At 39.6% G+C, this 15,683-nt stretch overlaps 2 protein-coding genes across 3 annotated transcripts; both read left to right on the forward strand.

The window, feature by feature from the left end:
• Window positions 1-1,654: 1,654 nt before the first annotated feature.
• On the forward strand, window positions 1,655-5,101 carry ctsh (cathepsin H). Its single transcript, XM_073471751.1, has 12 exons — window positions 1,655-1,778; window positions 1,943-1,974; window positions 2,188-2,293; window positions 2,391-2,461; window positions 2,563-2,667; window positions 2,979-3,065; window positions 3,172-3,227; window positions 3,328-3,409; window positions 3,500-3,568; window positions 4,052-4,158; window positions 4,547-4,672; window positions 4,761-5,101. Exons 1-12 carry the CDS (start codon window positions 1,715-1,717, stop codon window positions 4,828-4,830), a joined length of 975 nt encoding a protein of 324 aa, XP_073327852.1. The 5' UTR covers window positions 1,655-1,714; the 3' UTR covers window positions 4,831-5,101.
• A 1,207-nt stretch (window positions 5,102-6,308) lies between these two features.
• Window positions 6,309-14,924, forward strand: blm (BLM RecQ like helicase). Of its 2 annotated transcripts, XM_073472944.1 has the most exons (22): window positions 6,309-6,653; window positions 7,369-7,429; window positions 7,520-8,117; window positions 8,210-8,336; window positions 8,755-8,858; window positions 8,982-9,096; window positions 9,190-9,821; window positions 10,284-10,460; window positions 10,568-10,686; window positions 10,778-10,891; window positions 10,982-11,080; window positions 11,168-11,316; window positions 11,429-11,535; window positions 11,861-12,021; window positions 12,172-12,367; window positions 12,899-13,089; window positions 13,187-13,331; window positions 13,420-13,619; window positions 13,732-13,927; window positions 14,017-14,139; window positions 14,231-14,438; window positions 14,544-14,924. In XM_073472944.1, the coding sequence occupies exons 1-22, from the start codon at window positions 6,559-6,561 to the stop codon at window positions 14,737-14,739; spliced, it is 4,113 nt and encodes a 1,370-aa protein (XP_073329045.1). In that variant the 5' UTR covers window positions 6,309-6,558; the 3' UTR covers window positions 14,740-14,924. The 2 variants fall into 2 exon arrangements, with proteins under 2 accessions (XP_073329045.1, XP_073329044.1); XM_073472943.1 differs by having other exon boundaries at window positions 7,369-8,117.
• Window positions 14,925-15,683: the final 759 nt, after the last annotated feature.

Raw genomic sequence — 15,683 nt, forward strand, 5'->3', positions numbered from 1 at the left:
CTTCACAGACAGAATAATACTATATACTTATACTGTATACACTTATACATGCACATACTCTTATAAGGTATATAAACAAATAAACATTTTGCTGTTAGCAATACCCAGTGGTATGAAAATTATCTTTCAACCCTCATGTTTCCACACCTGAAGAAATATTGCCAGTTTTGTAAGAAAACAAACGAAAAGACACTAAAAGAAAAGATATTATGATGATGATGATGATGATGATGATGATGATGATGATGACGATGATGATGATAATAACAACAAATAAACAAAACATGTGTTTCCCAGTTACCTCTTGCTAATAAATCCATTTTATATCAGGGGCATTTTGTCTCAAGCGTTTTTGTAGATCATCTATCGGTTGACATCGTGCTCGCTCCGTATGAAATAAAATATAATCTGAAAGCATCACCAGCATCTCTCTGTCCTAGCAAGCAATGATGAACCCTTCAGTGGACAAGCATGTAAAATCCTGGCTTTATCTGGAAAAAAACGCTATCATATAAAGAATCCACAATTTTGACAAATGCATAAACTGATGTAAAATGTATAAACATGTTAAAACACATGGTTGGTAGCATATTTTGGGCTGAAATGCGAGTTACTCTCAGGACATCGATCAGAGTTTCACGATATGTGAAGAAAATCACTTATAGGACAGGTGCAGTCAGGGTTTGCTGTTTCTTTACATCTATTTCTGTAAATTTATGATATAAATGTTCTCATTTACACATGAATACATTACTGCCCTTGGGCAAAAAATAAGAATAACGTTGGGCCCCGTTACCCTGCCTCCTTTATTAAAGCTAAGCCTGAGATTCCAACCAGCAGGACTCCTATGCGGAAACACTACCTGGTCCCAGGTTTTCTGTCTGTTAGCTTGAGGCAGTTTGGTTAAATACAATACAACTTTAGGACTGTGTGACCACAATAAAAAACTAAAATTAAAACCAGATTTTGATCAGATCACATTCCCCTCTTCATGGCAGCACAACAAAGCTAATGTGGTCATGCAGCACCAGTTTCATGGCACACTTCCAAAACAAATTTGTAGTTAATCAGATTAAATACAACCAACAAACAGATCATTTGAAGATCATTTGAAGACCTACAAATAGCACCTTTGAAGGCATTTGAAGGATACACTGATAGGACACTGGTGCTTATCCTCCAAACCAAAACATTATTATATTACTCAAACATATCCTTTGTTCCTCTGTCAAAATATTAAAATGTATAATAAAAAGTGCATTTTTTATCTTTATTATTATGTTTTTGTGATGTAGGGTTTGGTAGTATGACTTTTTGGGGATTTATTCATAGAGAGACTTGTCAGTAAACTGGATTAATTAAGGTTTTGTATATTTTGTGCACATTTTGCAGAGTCATTATGAGAATCAAATGACCCCTGGCCTGCTGCAAGCTGTGTGCAGTTTGAGTATTAGCACCTTTGAACCAACTAAGAGAGTTTTGAGGAAGTCTCTTTTCATTTTTCATTTCACATCTCATGTGATCTCAAAACAGTCGACGACGAAAACATTTTGCACATGGATATTATTCTTGACACTGATTGGTTCATTCATTCATGTACTTTTTTTTTTTTTTAGCTGCAGGGGAGTTTTACAGGCGTGACTTGATCTGCTTCACTTCACTCTCACCCGCCGCCTCTGGATCACATCACCTGAAGCTTTGACGAGTGACCATCATGAAGGCTTTGCTTTTAGTTGCTCTCGTGTCAGCAGCTTCAGCTTTATACCTGCGTGAACAAGGTAAACTTCTTCGATCCGTCCGTGCTTCAGAGCCACACTTTTGTACTTTTTGCAGTTTCATTGTTAGTGTTGACTTTCACTTTCATATTCTGTCCTGGCGTCAGATCATTTATTATATAATTCTCTGTTTTTCACACTTTTTTGACCATTTGAATTGTTTTCAGACGAGTTTCACTTCAAAACATGGATGTCACAGGTAGGTTGAGTCTATAATACATATTGTGTAACATGCATGTACAGTATGTGGTTATGAGGAAGTTGCCCGCAAGTGAAACATCAGTGTTAGTTTGTTGCTTAATGTCTCTGAAGTGTGATGCTCACAAGACCACAACATTATAAACTGATCACACCAAATTTATACCCATACTTAATGAAAAAAAAAGTTAACAGCTGTCTCTATCCTCTACAGCACAACAGAGCCTACAGCATACAGGAGTACAGTGAGAGACTCCAGATTTTCACTGAGAACAAGAGGAGGGTCGACAAACACAATGCAGGGAATCACTCTTTCACAAGTAGGATCAGCTTGATATTTCATTTATTCATCTTTTATTTTTAATATACTTTTTACAGAGTAAAATGTGTTGAGTCTGGTTTCATGTCTTCCTGCAGTGGGGCTGAACCAGTTTTCCGACATGACGTTCGCTGAATTTAAAAAGTCTTTCCTCTGGTCTGAGCCACAGGTAATGCCATCCATACAGGAAGTGGTTATGTAGTTGTTAGACATGTTTTGTTTTTGTTTTTTTGACAGTGAGGGTAGTTTTTAACAGATTGCCTTTTCCAGAACTGCTCTGCCACCAAGGGGAACTACCTCAGGAGCAACGGACCAAATCCAGACTCCATCGACTGGAGAAAGAAAGGCAATTATGTGTCGCCTGTGAAGAATCAGGTGAAGTTTAACTGCACAAACATCCACATTTACACACATATTTTATCATTATTTTTACTATTTACAACTGGGCTTTTTACACTTCGTGTACATGTACATGTCGGAACATTTTAGGTGAAAATGATCTCTTGATAAACACTTAAAGTTAAGATAAAGGTTGTTTTTCAGCTTCCAAAGGGAGGCATGATAGAAAAACATTTATAATCAGATCCTGGAATTTTTGCTGTGCATTCACCTCTTCGCCTACAACCTCTCTTTGCATTTTATCTGCCAAAGTACTCACACAACGCCTTTTTGTTTTTGCATTGAAGGGAAGTTGTGGTAGCTGCTGGACTTTTTCCACAACCGGCTGTTTGGAGTCGGTCACCGCCATCAACAAAGGGAAGCTTTTGCTGCTGGTGAGTTTCCTTTTTCACTTCTCTATCAAAACTGCTGATCATGTATGACACAATACAGGTCCTTTGTCATTTGCTGTAATCTTTAACTATTTTTCATATTACTTAGTCAGAACAACAGCTGGTAGACTGCGCTGGGGACTTCAAGAACCATGGATGTAACGGGTGAGAACCAAACGTATATGTAGTTCCCTCTTCTTTTGATCATTTCACTGCAACTGTGTGCATCACTGTTTTTATAACAACATCTTAATTTGTCTTCCAGCGGCCTTCCCAGTCAAGCATTTGAATACATCATGTACAACAAGGGACTGATGACAGAGGAGGACTACCCATACACAGCTTATGTAAATAAATAATTTGCCATCCTACTAAAATGACTTTGAAATGACACATTTGATGGTCTTTGATTTTTACTTTCTTTTAAATTAAAACAGGATGATACTTGTGTGTATAAACCAGAGAAGGCAGCTGCCTTTGTGAAGAGTGTGGTGAACATAACAGCGGTGAGTGAAATTGACGGTCTTTCTTTAAAGGAGACATATTATGCTCATTTTCTGGTTGATCATTTCATTTTGGGTTACTACTAGAATAGGTTTACCTGCTTTAATGCTCCAAAAACGCACCAGTTTTCTCATACTGTCCAGTGCTGCTGCACTGTATTCCCCTCCTGTCTCTTTAAGGCCCCCGCTGCTGAATACCCAGTCTGCTCTGATTGGTCAGCTCACACACGCCTGAGCCAGCACCACTAACAACAACAGAGTAGCTGTGCTAAATCAATTCTTAGTGCCAAACTAGGAATAAATTATGCCAATTAAGCAGTGTTTTCTTGGGCGAGAGGAGCTTCTGTTTGTGCAGACTTTGGGCTTTTTAACTCTCAAGACCTTTTACAACACAAGAACCTATATAACACACTGAAGGAAAGGCAGTCTCCTTTAAGATCTGTGTCTTTATTGAGTGATGTGAGTGATGAAGTATGTCTGTTACAGTACAATGAGAAGGAGATGCAGGATGCGGTCGCCACACGCAATCCAGTCAGTTTCGCCTTTGAGGTGACCGATGACTTCATGCTATACACCCAGGGCGTGTACACCAGGTGAGGAGAGCTCACGGAAATATTGTCATTTATTGTTCTTGAAAATGTATTTCTCTGTCACTTTTTATGCTTTTTTATACTTATACTTAAATTATGATAAATAAGCATGACTGTGATGGTACTTAACACAACATATACAAAGGTACATTGCATTTTAGCGGATATACACTATGTTTAAGGTTAATAATAGGTTTAGGTTTAGGAAATCACATCATTGTTTAGTTTTTTAATATCATGTTTTTTCTGTGCACTGTGCCTTTAAAGCACACATTCACATGCTGTTTGTGCAGGTGAACTTGGTGGATTGAAAGTGGTTTAGTTCCTCATTCTTTATCAAGCAGTCATGTGTTTATAGCTAGATTTAACTTCCATCTCTTCCTCCTTTCAGCACTCATTGCCACAAAACCACAGACAAGGTGAACCATGCTGTGTTAGCAGTCGGGTATGGAGAGGAGAACGGCTCCCCTTACTGGATAGTGAAGAACTCATGGGGAACCGGCTGGGGGATTAATGGGTAATTCTTCTGTTTAATCACATCCTGGAAAATATTACCAAATGTATATTAACTAGAGAAAGATAATAACGATGCTCTCCTCTTACAGATACTTCCTCATTGAACGCGGGAAGAACATGTGTGGACTCGCTGCCTGCTCGTCTTTCCCGGAGGTGTGATTTCTGCATGACTGCACACTACAAAAGGGATGAAAAGGGAACACAACTCAAACTATTTTTGGGACTTTTTTATTATTATACAAGGTGATTTTTACATAATCAGTATCCTACTGTGCCTTTATGTCCAGTGAGATTTTGCACAATGGAATAAGCACTATGATTGGCTGGATCATAGTCATATCCAGATAAATCAGTACATCTGAATGATCACTGAAACAGCAATGGTTCGATTCATTGTGGTTACATTCACAAATAAAATCTATAAAATCTGTTTTTTGAGTCTGTCATTACAGTATACTGCAGCTGTCTGCAAGATGCCCAAATATGACGGCTATACTAGTAATAATGATTAAGGGAGGTATAATCCAAGATGACATATTCTTACCTATGATAACACAAAACTACTGTAGAAAGATAGGCACACATCTGTCATGTGTTCATTAAACTGCAAACATAAAATATAAATTGCTTTTCATTCAGGATTAGGACAGGACCTGCCTCGAATTCTGAAAAAACTGAAGTAGCGCAACTTTTCCAGTCCTTTTCAAGTCCATCTCCAAGAATTATATTAGGTTAAATAGTTTTTCAATTGTGTTTCATGGAGGTTGGAACATGTTTTATCTTCTTACAGGCCTATCTGTGGCAGTCTCCCACTATTTTAGGAGCCATCCAATTACGTCAAAGTCATGGCCCCTCAAGAGGCTCCAGTGGTTGAAACTATGTCTAGAAACAGTGGTGGAAAGTAACAAAGTAATTTTGGGGTACTTTTCAACTACTTTAAACTTCTACTCCACTGAAATTCAGAGGTAAATATTGTACTTTTTATTCCACTACATTTAGTTACTAGTTTACTAATACAATAACTCACTAATACTTATAAATAATTATATATATATAATTATTATATTATAATACATGTAATATTAGAGTGTAGATTAAGAAAAAAACATTATTGATCCATGAGGGGAAATTCACAAGTTTTCTAGCAGATAAAGAAAAAGTAGTTAAAACACTTTTATCAGCTCCAACATGAAAGCGATGAACACATTATGCATTCATAATTACAATTTAATGATATAATACACGTTATTCTGAAATATGCAATTCTGCAGGATCATTAATCTTATCGTTATTTTTAAGTATATTTAGATACAAACATTTTTGTACTTAAGTAAATATTTAGATTCATTTTACTTGTAACAAAGTCGGTGGTATTACTTGTACTTGCTGCCTACAATATCTTCTTCCACCTCTGTCTAGAAAGATTAACTAACTCTTTATGAGTTAAACTTTACTTGCATTAATAGTACACTGAATTGATCATGACAGGGATTAGGCTAAATTGAATTATGTTTATTTCTTCGATTACAGAGGTGCAGGCAGTATATGTCATCACAAAACCACATTTCCCAGAATCCTCCTTCCCCCTCATCCTCAGCCAATAAGGAGGCAGCTTATTGAACGGGCGCTAAATCTGTTGTCTGTGTATCTCACGGGGGACTCCAGGAGAGAGCAAGCTTACTGGTAACAACTAGTAGTTTAGACGGTGGAAGTTTAATGAACTTTCATGAAATACGACCCAGCGGCGAGACAAACTCAGTGCGAGTCGTCGGCAACTTGTCTTATCCCGTGTCGCGAGCAATGCTGAAGAAACTGGCCGCCTCTTCGTGAACTGAGCTGGGGACTGTAAAGCTAGCAAACACCCGCTAGCTCAGCTCCTTACCAACAATGTCTGGTCTTCCACAAAATAATTTGAAGGAGCAGCTGGCGAGGCACAGCAATGCTGCTCAAAGCAGGCTGTCTCTGGCTAAACCCAAAACGGGGTAAGTCACGCTACAGTTGGGAAATAACGCGAGCTAACAGCTAGCTTTGAGCTGTCAGCTGTGCTAATGGGTCAACACTTAGCTGCATTAGCCACGTTAGCTTTGTCAGAGATGATGGGTCACTTACATACAGATAGAACAAGTGTCAGTTCATTATGAAGACAGTCAATCTTTCGTGTAATATAAAACATTTTATATTGATGTACCTGGTGGAGGTCATACAGATTATAGTATATTGGTTTACTGTGTGACAGTTTAACATGTTTTTGTCAATAAAAGCTGCACTATAGAGCCCATAAGATGTAATTAATGCAGCCATTACAACATGTCTCTGTACAACTAATGTTTGCAGTGTTTGCTACTAGGGCTTGACCGATATGGCTTTTTCAGGGCCGATACCGATTATTAGAAATCAAGGAGACTGACAAAAAATGGAGAGGGTAAAGCAGATTATAAATAAACAACTCAGGGAAAGCTTAATGATGAAACTTGGGGAAAGTAATTAGTTAATTACGCTCCACATTGATTTTACATTGGGTGCTGCACCTAAGCCTTCCAGTGGTAGGGAAAATCTAAGCTGCCATGTTTTTCCGGCATGAAGATACAATGTAAAACAGCACAAAAGTAATCTTTGAATGGTCTTGATGCCCTTGCTTTTAATGGTCAAATTATGTCTTCAAAATCTCATGCTTTTTGTTTTTTGTTTATTTTTCAGGGCCTTTTGTTTCAAAAAGAAGTCCTCATCTGGTACGACCAAGGTGGAAATCCCAACCAAGGTAATCAGCTCTAATGTTTTGGCAAACAGGAATGTCAATGTCCCTAAGAGCAGTTTAGTGACTGAATCTCCTTTGACATTTTCAAACAAGCTTGAGAGACCTCAAAAATCCAAAATCAACAGCTTCTTCAATGTCAGTTCAAAAGGCAAGTCGGACTCCATCAGCCTAGCAGGTGACTGTGCTGCTGCAAGCCAAACTCCTTCAGCCGTGTCCGCTATTAAGGCGACTACAGCTTCAACTAAATCTGACAACCAGTTTACTAGTGGTACACGAGGCAGTTCCTGTCTGGATGCATCTCTCGGATTTCCGCTGGACGACTGGGATGATTTTGATGACTTTGAAATGCCTGTCAAAACAAAAAATGACTCATTCAGTTCAGAAAAAACTGGGAAGAGCAACAACCCTGTGCCATCTCCTGGTGGAGAAAAAACACAATTAGCTGGAAAGAATGGTCTTTCAATAAGTGAACAATCTTGTATGAAAACGGATGAACTGGACCACAAAGCTGCAATTTCACCAGGACCTAGTTTGAATCAGGATGCAGCAGAGAGTGAACTTGAGGATTCTCCAGTTAAAACCACCAGAAGAAGACGTCGTCCTCCTCCTCCTCTTCCTCCTCCGAAATCTGTCTTCAGTGATAGCGAAGAGGACAACGATGTTGAGTTTGAGCCTTTTAAAGGAACAGCAGGTAAGAAGCTGTTTGTATTTTTAATTTGTACATTGTATGGCAGAAATGGGGCAGGAAAGCTTTGAACAGGCTATATCTCTTTGCCTTTTTAGACAATAAGAAAACATGGATTGACCCAAAGGTAATAGAGCTTGATGACAACACAGAGCCTGAAGATGAGCTTGATTACATTCCCCCTTCTCCGATCCCTGATGAGATCTCCTCTGCATTGGAGATGAGGTCAGTTCCTTAAATGTATTTTGTGTTTCACAGTCAGTCACTTTACAATATTAACTATGATCTACAGAATGTGATCAGTCGGACACAGATTTGAGCTGTGCTGATCATCACAGTTAACATATCTAATTGTGCTTTATTGCTTTTCATTCAAACTTTGTGAACAGAAAGCTACATAACAATGTTTTTTTTGTGGCTATGAATACATTAATAAATCTAAAGAAAAGGTACCAGTGAGATACACATTACTTTTGATAGAACAGTGGTTATAGTTGGTACATTTATGTTGCCATGGTATCATAGCAATGTCTGCCCTCTCAAGTGCATATGCTTGTTTTGACCTGGATATTGATCGACTTGAAGTCCAAAGAGAATTTTAAAAAAGGAAACGGGATACAACTTTTCTTTTTATTTCATACAGATCTAAATCAGCTGCTACTGAAAACAAAGACAGTCCTGTGCAATCAAAGGGACCTGTCACAACACCACATGAACCCTCTGATCATCACTCGAAAGACAAAACAAGTGGGTGTTATGTCCTTTTTCTAAATTTTCCAGACTGGTGCCCATTTTAGTCATCAAATTAGGACTCAGATCTTTGTCCCTGTTCATTAATTACCTTGTTTCTTTCCTCTGATCACGTCACAGATGAGCAACTCTTAAGTATCATGGAGTCCATTTGTGCTCTGGTGGATTCCATCCCTGAACATGAGCTAATAGGTCTGTCTTGTGGAAATGAGCTTTTGCTGAAGAGGGCTCAAAGGTGTGTACATTTGAGTGGAAAATGGCTTCGTTATTATTAATGATATTTAATTATACCTCCGTGTGATTGCAATCGTCTCCTTTTCTCACGCAGGAAGAGGATTATTGCAACTGGTGGTGGCAGTTTAATGAGGATGCAGCAGCCAGATAGCACTGTGCTTTCTGAACCCAGCTTTAAAGATAAAGCTTCTTTTAGCTGTGATACATCTAGTTTGATGTCGTCCAGCTACTCTGTGTCCATGGACTCCAAGAATCCTCCTCAAATAAGGAGATCCTCGGCCTTCTCCATGGACTATGACTCTGATCACTCTGACAGTATTATTAATGTGAAACCTTCGCACAGTGATCATAGCAGGACAGCACATGAGGAAAGTGAAATTATCTGTGACTCTCCAAATCCATGTTTTAATTTCTCAAAGAAATCAAGTGGAGACTTGGACGGTTCGGATCTATTCTTCTCAGCCAAGAAGTCAGAGACTGTTGTTCAGAGTAAATCTAAAACCTCAGCTGTAGAGCCAGATGACTTTTACGATGACGACTTTGACATTGACGACTTAAATGACTCGGACATCCCAGATTACTTTGAGGAAACCCCAACAGTGTCCCGACACAACTCCAGCACAGTGACTACAACGGTGAAAGAGGGGGGACCAAGCAAGTCTTCATGGGAGAGGAAACCAACAACACCAGTGTCTGCACCTAAACCTTCAAAGATCAGCTCTCCAGGTAAGTCAGCACAACGTGGAATAATCTAATCCTGTAAACCAAGAAAACCCTGCAAAAAGATAACTGAATAGGACAGCAATAAAAGATGGGTAGTGAAAATACATTTTTTTTTAGAAATAAAATTATGAAATATTATAGATAAATTGATTTATATTAAAAAGACAAAATCAAATACAATGACCAACTGTAAAATGTTGATAAAACAAAAACCTGTTTTGACATTTTATCGACCAGTCATCGATTTATTGGGGGAAAAAATTAATTGGGAGACTGAACTTTATTGAAAATAATCAGCCCTAGCTATAATTCAGTCCCAAATGAGTGTGAATACTGAGTAGTCTGTGTTTAACCCTCAGCAAGTGTGAATCTGAAATGATAAATACAGTAAATGATAATTTATGGATTAGATTGATAGTCTTCTGGTGCGTTTTACTGACTCAGTTTTAATGTGTTATATTGCAGAACCCACCTTCAGAAACCCAGCCCATGATCGCTTCAGAGGGTTCAGCTTCCCCTACTCACAGGAGATGATGAAGATCTTCCACAAACGTTTTGGTCTTCATCAGTTCAGGTTCAATCAATTAGAAGCAATTAATGCAGCGCTTCAGGGAGAGGACACGTTTATTTTGATGCCCACAGGTAAGTAGTGACCAAAACAGCACTTTATCTTGGTAATGTGAGAATAGATATAGGATGTCAACGGCAGTCAATATGTCCACACTTCTCTGTAACTGATGCATTTCTAGGTGGTGGTAAGAGCCTGTGTTACCAGCTGCCTGCCTGCGTGGCTCCAGGAGTCACTGTGGTCATCTCGCCACTCAAATCACTCATTGTAGACCAGGTCCAGAAACTCACTACACTGGATGTAAGTGTGTTTGTAGTCTATGAAGATGTTGTTATAATGTGTGTGATACTCGGAAAGTGTAGTGATTACTTTGTAATGTCCCACATTTCAGATCCCTGCAACAAGCCTGTCTGGTGAAAAAAGTGACAGTGAAGCAGGAAGGATCTACATGCAGCTCTCAAGGAAAGACCCCATCATTAAACTGCTTTATGTCACTCCTGAAAAGGTGAGAAATGAGTGAGGTACACTCTAAATGTGTTTTCAAGTTAGCTGTAACTGATTTTTTTACTCATGACTGATGCATCTTCTCCCCAAGGTGAGCGCAAGTAACAGGCTGATCTCCGCCCTGCACAACCTGTACGAGCGAGGCCTTCTGGCCCGGTTTGTCATAGATGAGGCCCATTGTGTCAGTCAGGTGTGTTCCTCTGCTTCATACACAGTCTGCAGTATGCATTATTTTCAACACCCATCGTGAATAATCTTGGTGCCTTAAATCTTTCAGTGGGGCCACGATTTCCGCCCAGACTACAAACGGTTGCATGAACTGCGTCAGAAGTTCCCCAACGTGGCGATGATGGCCCTGACAGCCACCGCCACCCCCCGTGTTCAGAAAGACATCCTCCACCAGCTAAATATGACTCGGCCGCAGGTGTACGTGCTCCATCCCAGTCACTCTGACTCTGATTTTTAAATGAGTTCTGTTTCAATATTTTTGAGCTCAAACAGCTAAAAGCTGCATGTTTTCCATCCAATATATTTTCAGGTTTACCATGAGCTTCAACAGGACAAACCTGAAGTATGCTGTGTTGCCCAAGAAACCCAAAAAGGTGGACGAGGACTGCATCAGCTGGATCAAGAAGCACTATCCACGTAAATAATTCAGAAGTGCTTTTTTGTAGTGCTGGTTATTTTCAGAAAGCTGCCGTGACTGTTGTGTTGAAAACTCATCTCAAATTTGTATGTGAACGCAGTCTGAGGTCTGTCATATCTGAGTACTGTTGAAGGGACAGTGGATTATATTCTATTTCAATTCGCTGCCTCATGCCAAAACGATGTTGCTTTTTCTTGAGCTTGTATCAAAAATAATTTTAAAACCAACGTTTTTGTCAAATGATTAATTGCTTTTTTATGTAGCTTTGTAATTGATGAAAAAGGACAATGTTTCTAATTAACCTGCTTGTCTGCATTTTTTCAGGTGACTCTGGCATCGTTTACTGTCTGTCCCGTAATGACTGTGACTCCATGGCTGAGAGTCTGCAGAGAGCAGGGCTGTTAGCTTTGTCGTATCACGCAGGCTTGAAGGACGGTGACAGAGAATATGTGCAGACCAAGTGGATCAATCAGGACGGCTGCCAGGTGAGGATGCTGATATTATATGAAGATAACTAATAGTTGGTTGCGGTATTGGATAAATAAAAATATAAGGTAATGTTTTGCAAACCTGTAGCTTTTTGAAGGATTTAAAGCAAACATTGCTCCTGTTTCACCGTTTCCTTTGTCTGCCAGGTCATCTGTGCCACCATCGCCTTTGGCATGGGCATCGACAAGCCTGACGTGCGCTATGTGATCCACGCCAGTCTGCCAAAGTCAGTGGAGGGTTACTATCAGGAGTCTGGGAGAGCTGGCAGAGACGGAGAGATTTCTCACTGTATTCTCTTCTACTCCTACGCCGACGTGCAACGCATCAAGAGGATCATCAGCAGTATGTGGCAAAAATATGCACATAAAATTTACGAGCAGTTTTTGTTTGGCATTTTTATTAATGTATGTCTCTCTATAAGGGATGTTCCTAATGCATAATTAAGTTTATACTTGGACTAGTCGACTAAAAGTAAGAAAACATGCAGAAAACCGTTTAATGTATAAGCTTAAACTTCGTCCTAAAATTATTGCGTTAATTATTAGAGCCATTTGAAAGCGTTAATCATTCTTCAATAACAAAATCCTATTTTAAAATCTGCTGGTACCCTAGTGGCTTTTGGCTGCCAAAATCTTAGGCCCAACAGGTAACCAGCTTTGTTAATATTGGTAACAGATGCTTGTTTTTTTATAAAGCAATATATGACGTTTCAGTGCAAATTATGTTAGAATGTAGATGTGATCATCAGTAAAATTTAAATGACTTTCTAGTGCTGACTAGTGAGGGTAGCAGCGTTACTTTCGAAGTGTCTAACTGTAAATATTAGTCATGTTGACTCAAAATGTTTTTTGTTTTTTTTTCCTCTCCTCACAGTGGACAGAGAAGGTGACAGACAGGCCAAGGCAACACATTTCAACAACCTCCACAGCATGGTGCACTTCTGTGAGAACATGATGGAGTGCAGAAGAATTCAGCTACTTGCGTACTTTGGGGAGCTGAAGTTCAACAAAAGCTTCTGTAAGGACCACTCAGACGTCAGCTGTGACAACTGCTCCAAACCCAACGTAGGAATCATTTCTCATCATTTTCTTTCCGTATTCATCACGAACTTAAAACCTACCTGGCGGTTTCTAATTGATCTGGGAATTTTCCTGTGTGCAGCAATACAAGATGAGAAATGTTACCGATGATGTGAAGAAGATTGTGAGGTTTGTCCAGGAGAACTGCGAGAAAGTTGGAGGGGGTTTCCGCAAGACACCTCAGCAAAATAGACTGACACTGAACATGCTGGTGGATATCTTCTTAGGTAAAGTTCATGTACTGAAAAGGCTATTTTGCAACTATAAATCTTGCCTGTGAATAGTCTTAATGTGGGGAATCCTTCTTTCTCTCAGGGTCTAAATCTGCCAAGGTTCAGACAGGAATGTTTGGGATGGGAGGAGCTTACTCGAGGCATAATGCTGACCGTCTCTTCAAAAAACTGGTTCTTGATAACATCCTGGTGGAGGATCTCTACATCACTAACGGTGGCCAAGCTGTGTCTTACATCTCTGCTGGACCCAAAACTATGAACGTGCTCAATGGACACATGCAGGTAACGTGACGTACACTGACTGACGTACAGCATGAACAGTTGGAAAGCTCAAATTTATTGTTTAGATATTAATCAAAGCATTAAACACTGACTGGTATTCGTCACATTGCAGGTGGACTTCTACGAGACAGAGAGTGCATCTAGCATCAGGAAACACAAAGCTGCTGTGTCCAAGAACGTCACCCAGAGAGAGGAGAAGGTTCAGGAGTGTCTGAAGGAGCTGACAGATCTGTGCAAGCAGCTGGGGAAAGCTTTTGGCGTTCACTATTTTAACATCTTCTCCACCACCACCTTGAAGAAGATAGCTGGTAATTTTACTCTTTTAAAAGCCACAGCAGCTCATGCGATACAGCTAGTATTTTTATAACTTGTGAATCTTTCTATTTCACATGAACAGAGAAGCTTTCTCCTGACCCTGAAGTCCTGCTACAAATTGATGGTGTGACTGAAGACAAACTGGAGAAGTATGGAGCTGAATTCATTCAGGTCCTGAATAAGTACTCTCCGTGGCAGATGACTGGTAAGAGACCTAAGTGAAGATTCTGCATATTTAATATTTTTCCTTTTTATATCCTGCACATTGTGGTATTAATCCTACATTGTCTCTGTAGCTGAAGAGCCGACTGACAATGGTGGAGACGGGTGGATAGATACGACTGCAGGCCGCGCACGGATAGATTATGATGATGACGACGATGACGCAGAGTCCTCCACCTACTTCGGTGGAGGTGGACGGGGACGGGGACGGGGACAGAAGAGAAAGAAAGCTGCTTTCTTCCAGTATTCCAAGAAGAAGAAAGGAAATTACAACTCTAAAGGGTTAGTAGTGTCTGTCTCACATTTTATTAACTAGTTTGGGATTGCATAGCTGAAACTTATCCTCACTTTCCTCTGTCTTTATCCGTGGTGGTGTTGGGGATTCAGTCGTGGCTACAGCAGCAATAAATCGTGGACGTCGTCCAGCTCCGGCTCCAGGGGCGGATCAAAAGCTGCAGGCCGGGGGTCCAGGAGCTCAGCAGGAGATGCATCAGCAGGCAGGAGACCGGGCTTCATGTCCATCCCGACCCCTCAGACCAACAACAGACCCTTCTTAAAGCCGACCTATTCTCATCTGGGTTAGTCCCGTTTCCTGGATGAAAACCACTTATCCACTACATTTACAAACCAGTTGATGTAAGTAAGTGTATATTTATGTTCTGTACAGGATGATATTATTTGTACATTGGCTGTAGAATGTGTTTTTCTGTCTTGTCTGTCTTCTGATGTCCATGTTAGTTTTTATAATAAAGACAAATTGAAATTTTATCCATGATTACTGCTTCAACTGATCTAGCTGTACTTCTGTTGTACCACAAAGCCACATGGAGCCACATCACATTTTTATTCAATGTTTATTTCAAGTTTGAATAGTTTTATTTAATGGCACCAGTTACAAGGGACTACTGGAGAGAAACAATATTTTATACTGACTTGTACAGAAGGTTACCTACAGTACAAACATGGGTTCGGAATGGATCAGACTGAACAAGAACTGGATTTTGGCACATGGATTTATATATATTTATATACTCATATATATAACGTAATTAAACAGCAATCTTCAATCCCAGGATAGAGCGATGCAGACTACGTAACACACCACCAGACATGGATATGCGTATACACTTATTGACGTGTATTGGCGTGTGAGGGTCTGTCTACTGGGAGCTGACAGAGGGGCAAAAAGCAGATCGAGATGTCTTCGCTCATGACTAGTTTCATCCGTCAACCCCTCGTTTTTCACATGCATCCACATTAATGTGACGGATTTGGGCCAGGAATTAGCTAATTGCATATAAATCACTTGATTTCAATCAACTTAATTGGTTATTTTATTCTTTTTTCATCACATAAATATTGACAAAAACCTTTAAAAAAAAATGCTAGCTTTTAAAAAATCTTGATTATGTCGTATTTAAATTGGTTTCAGGGACTTTTCTTACTTTTTTTTTACTTTTACTTAAGATGTCTAACTGACGATGAGTGCTAAAAATATGTAAGTAAACACAGGGGATGGACAAAAAA

The sequence above is a fragment of the Pagrus major genome, chromosome 8 (assembly GCF_040436345.1).
Source record: "Pagrus major chromosome 8, Pma_NU_1.0".
NCBI lineage: Eukaryota > Metazoa > Chordata > Actinopteri > Spariformes > Sparidae > Pagrus > Pagrus major.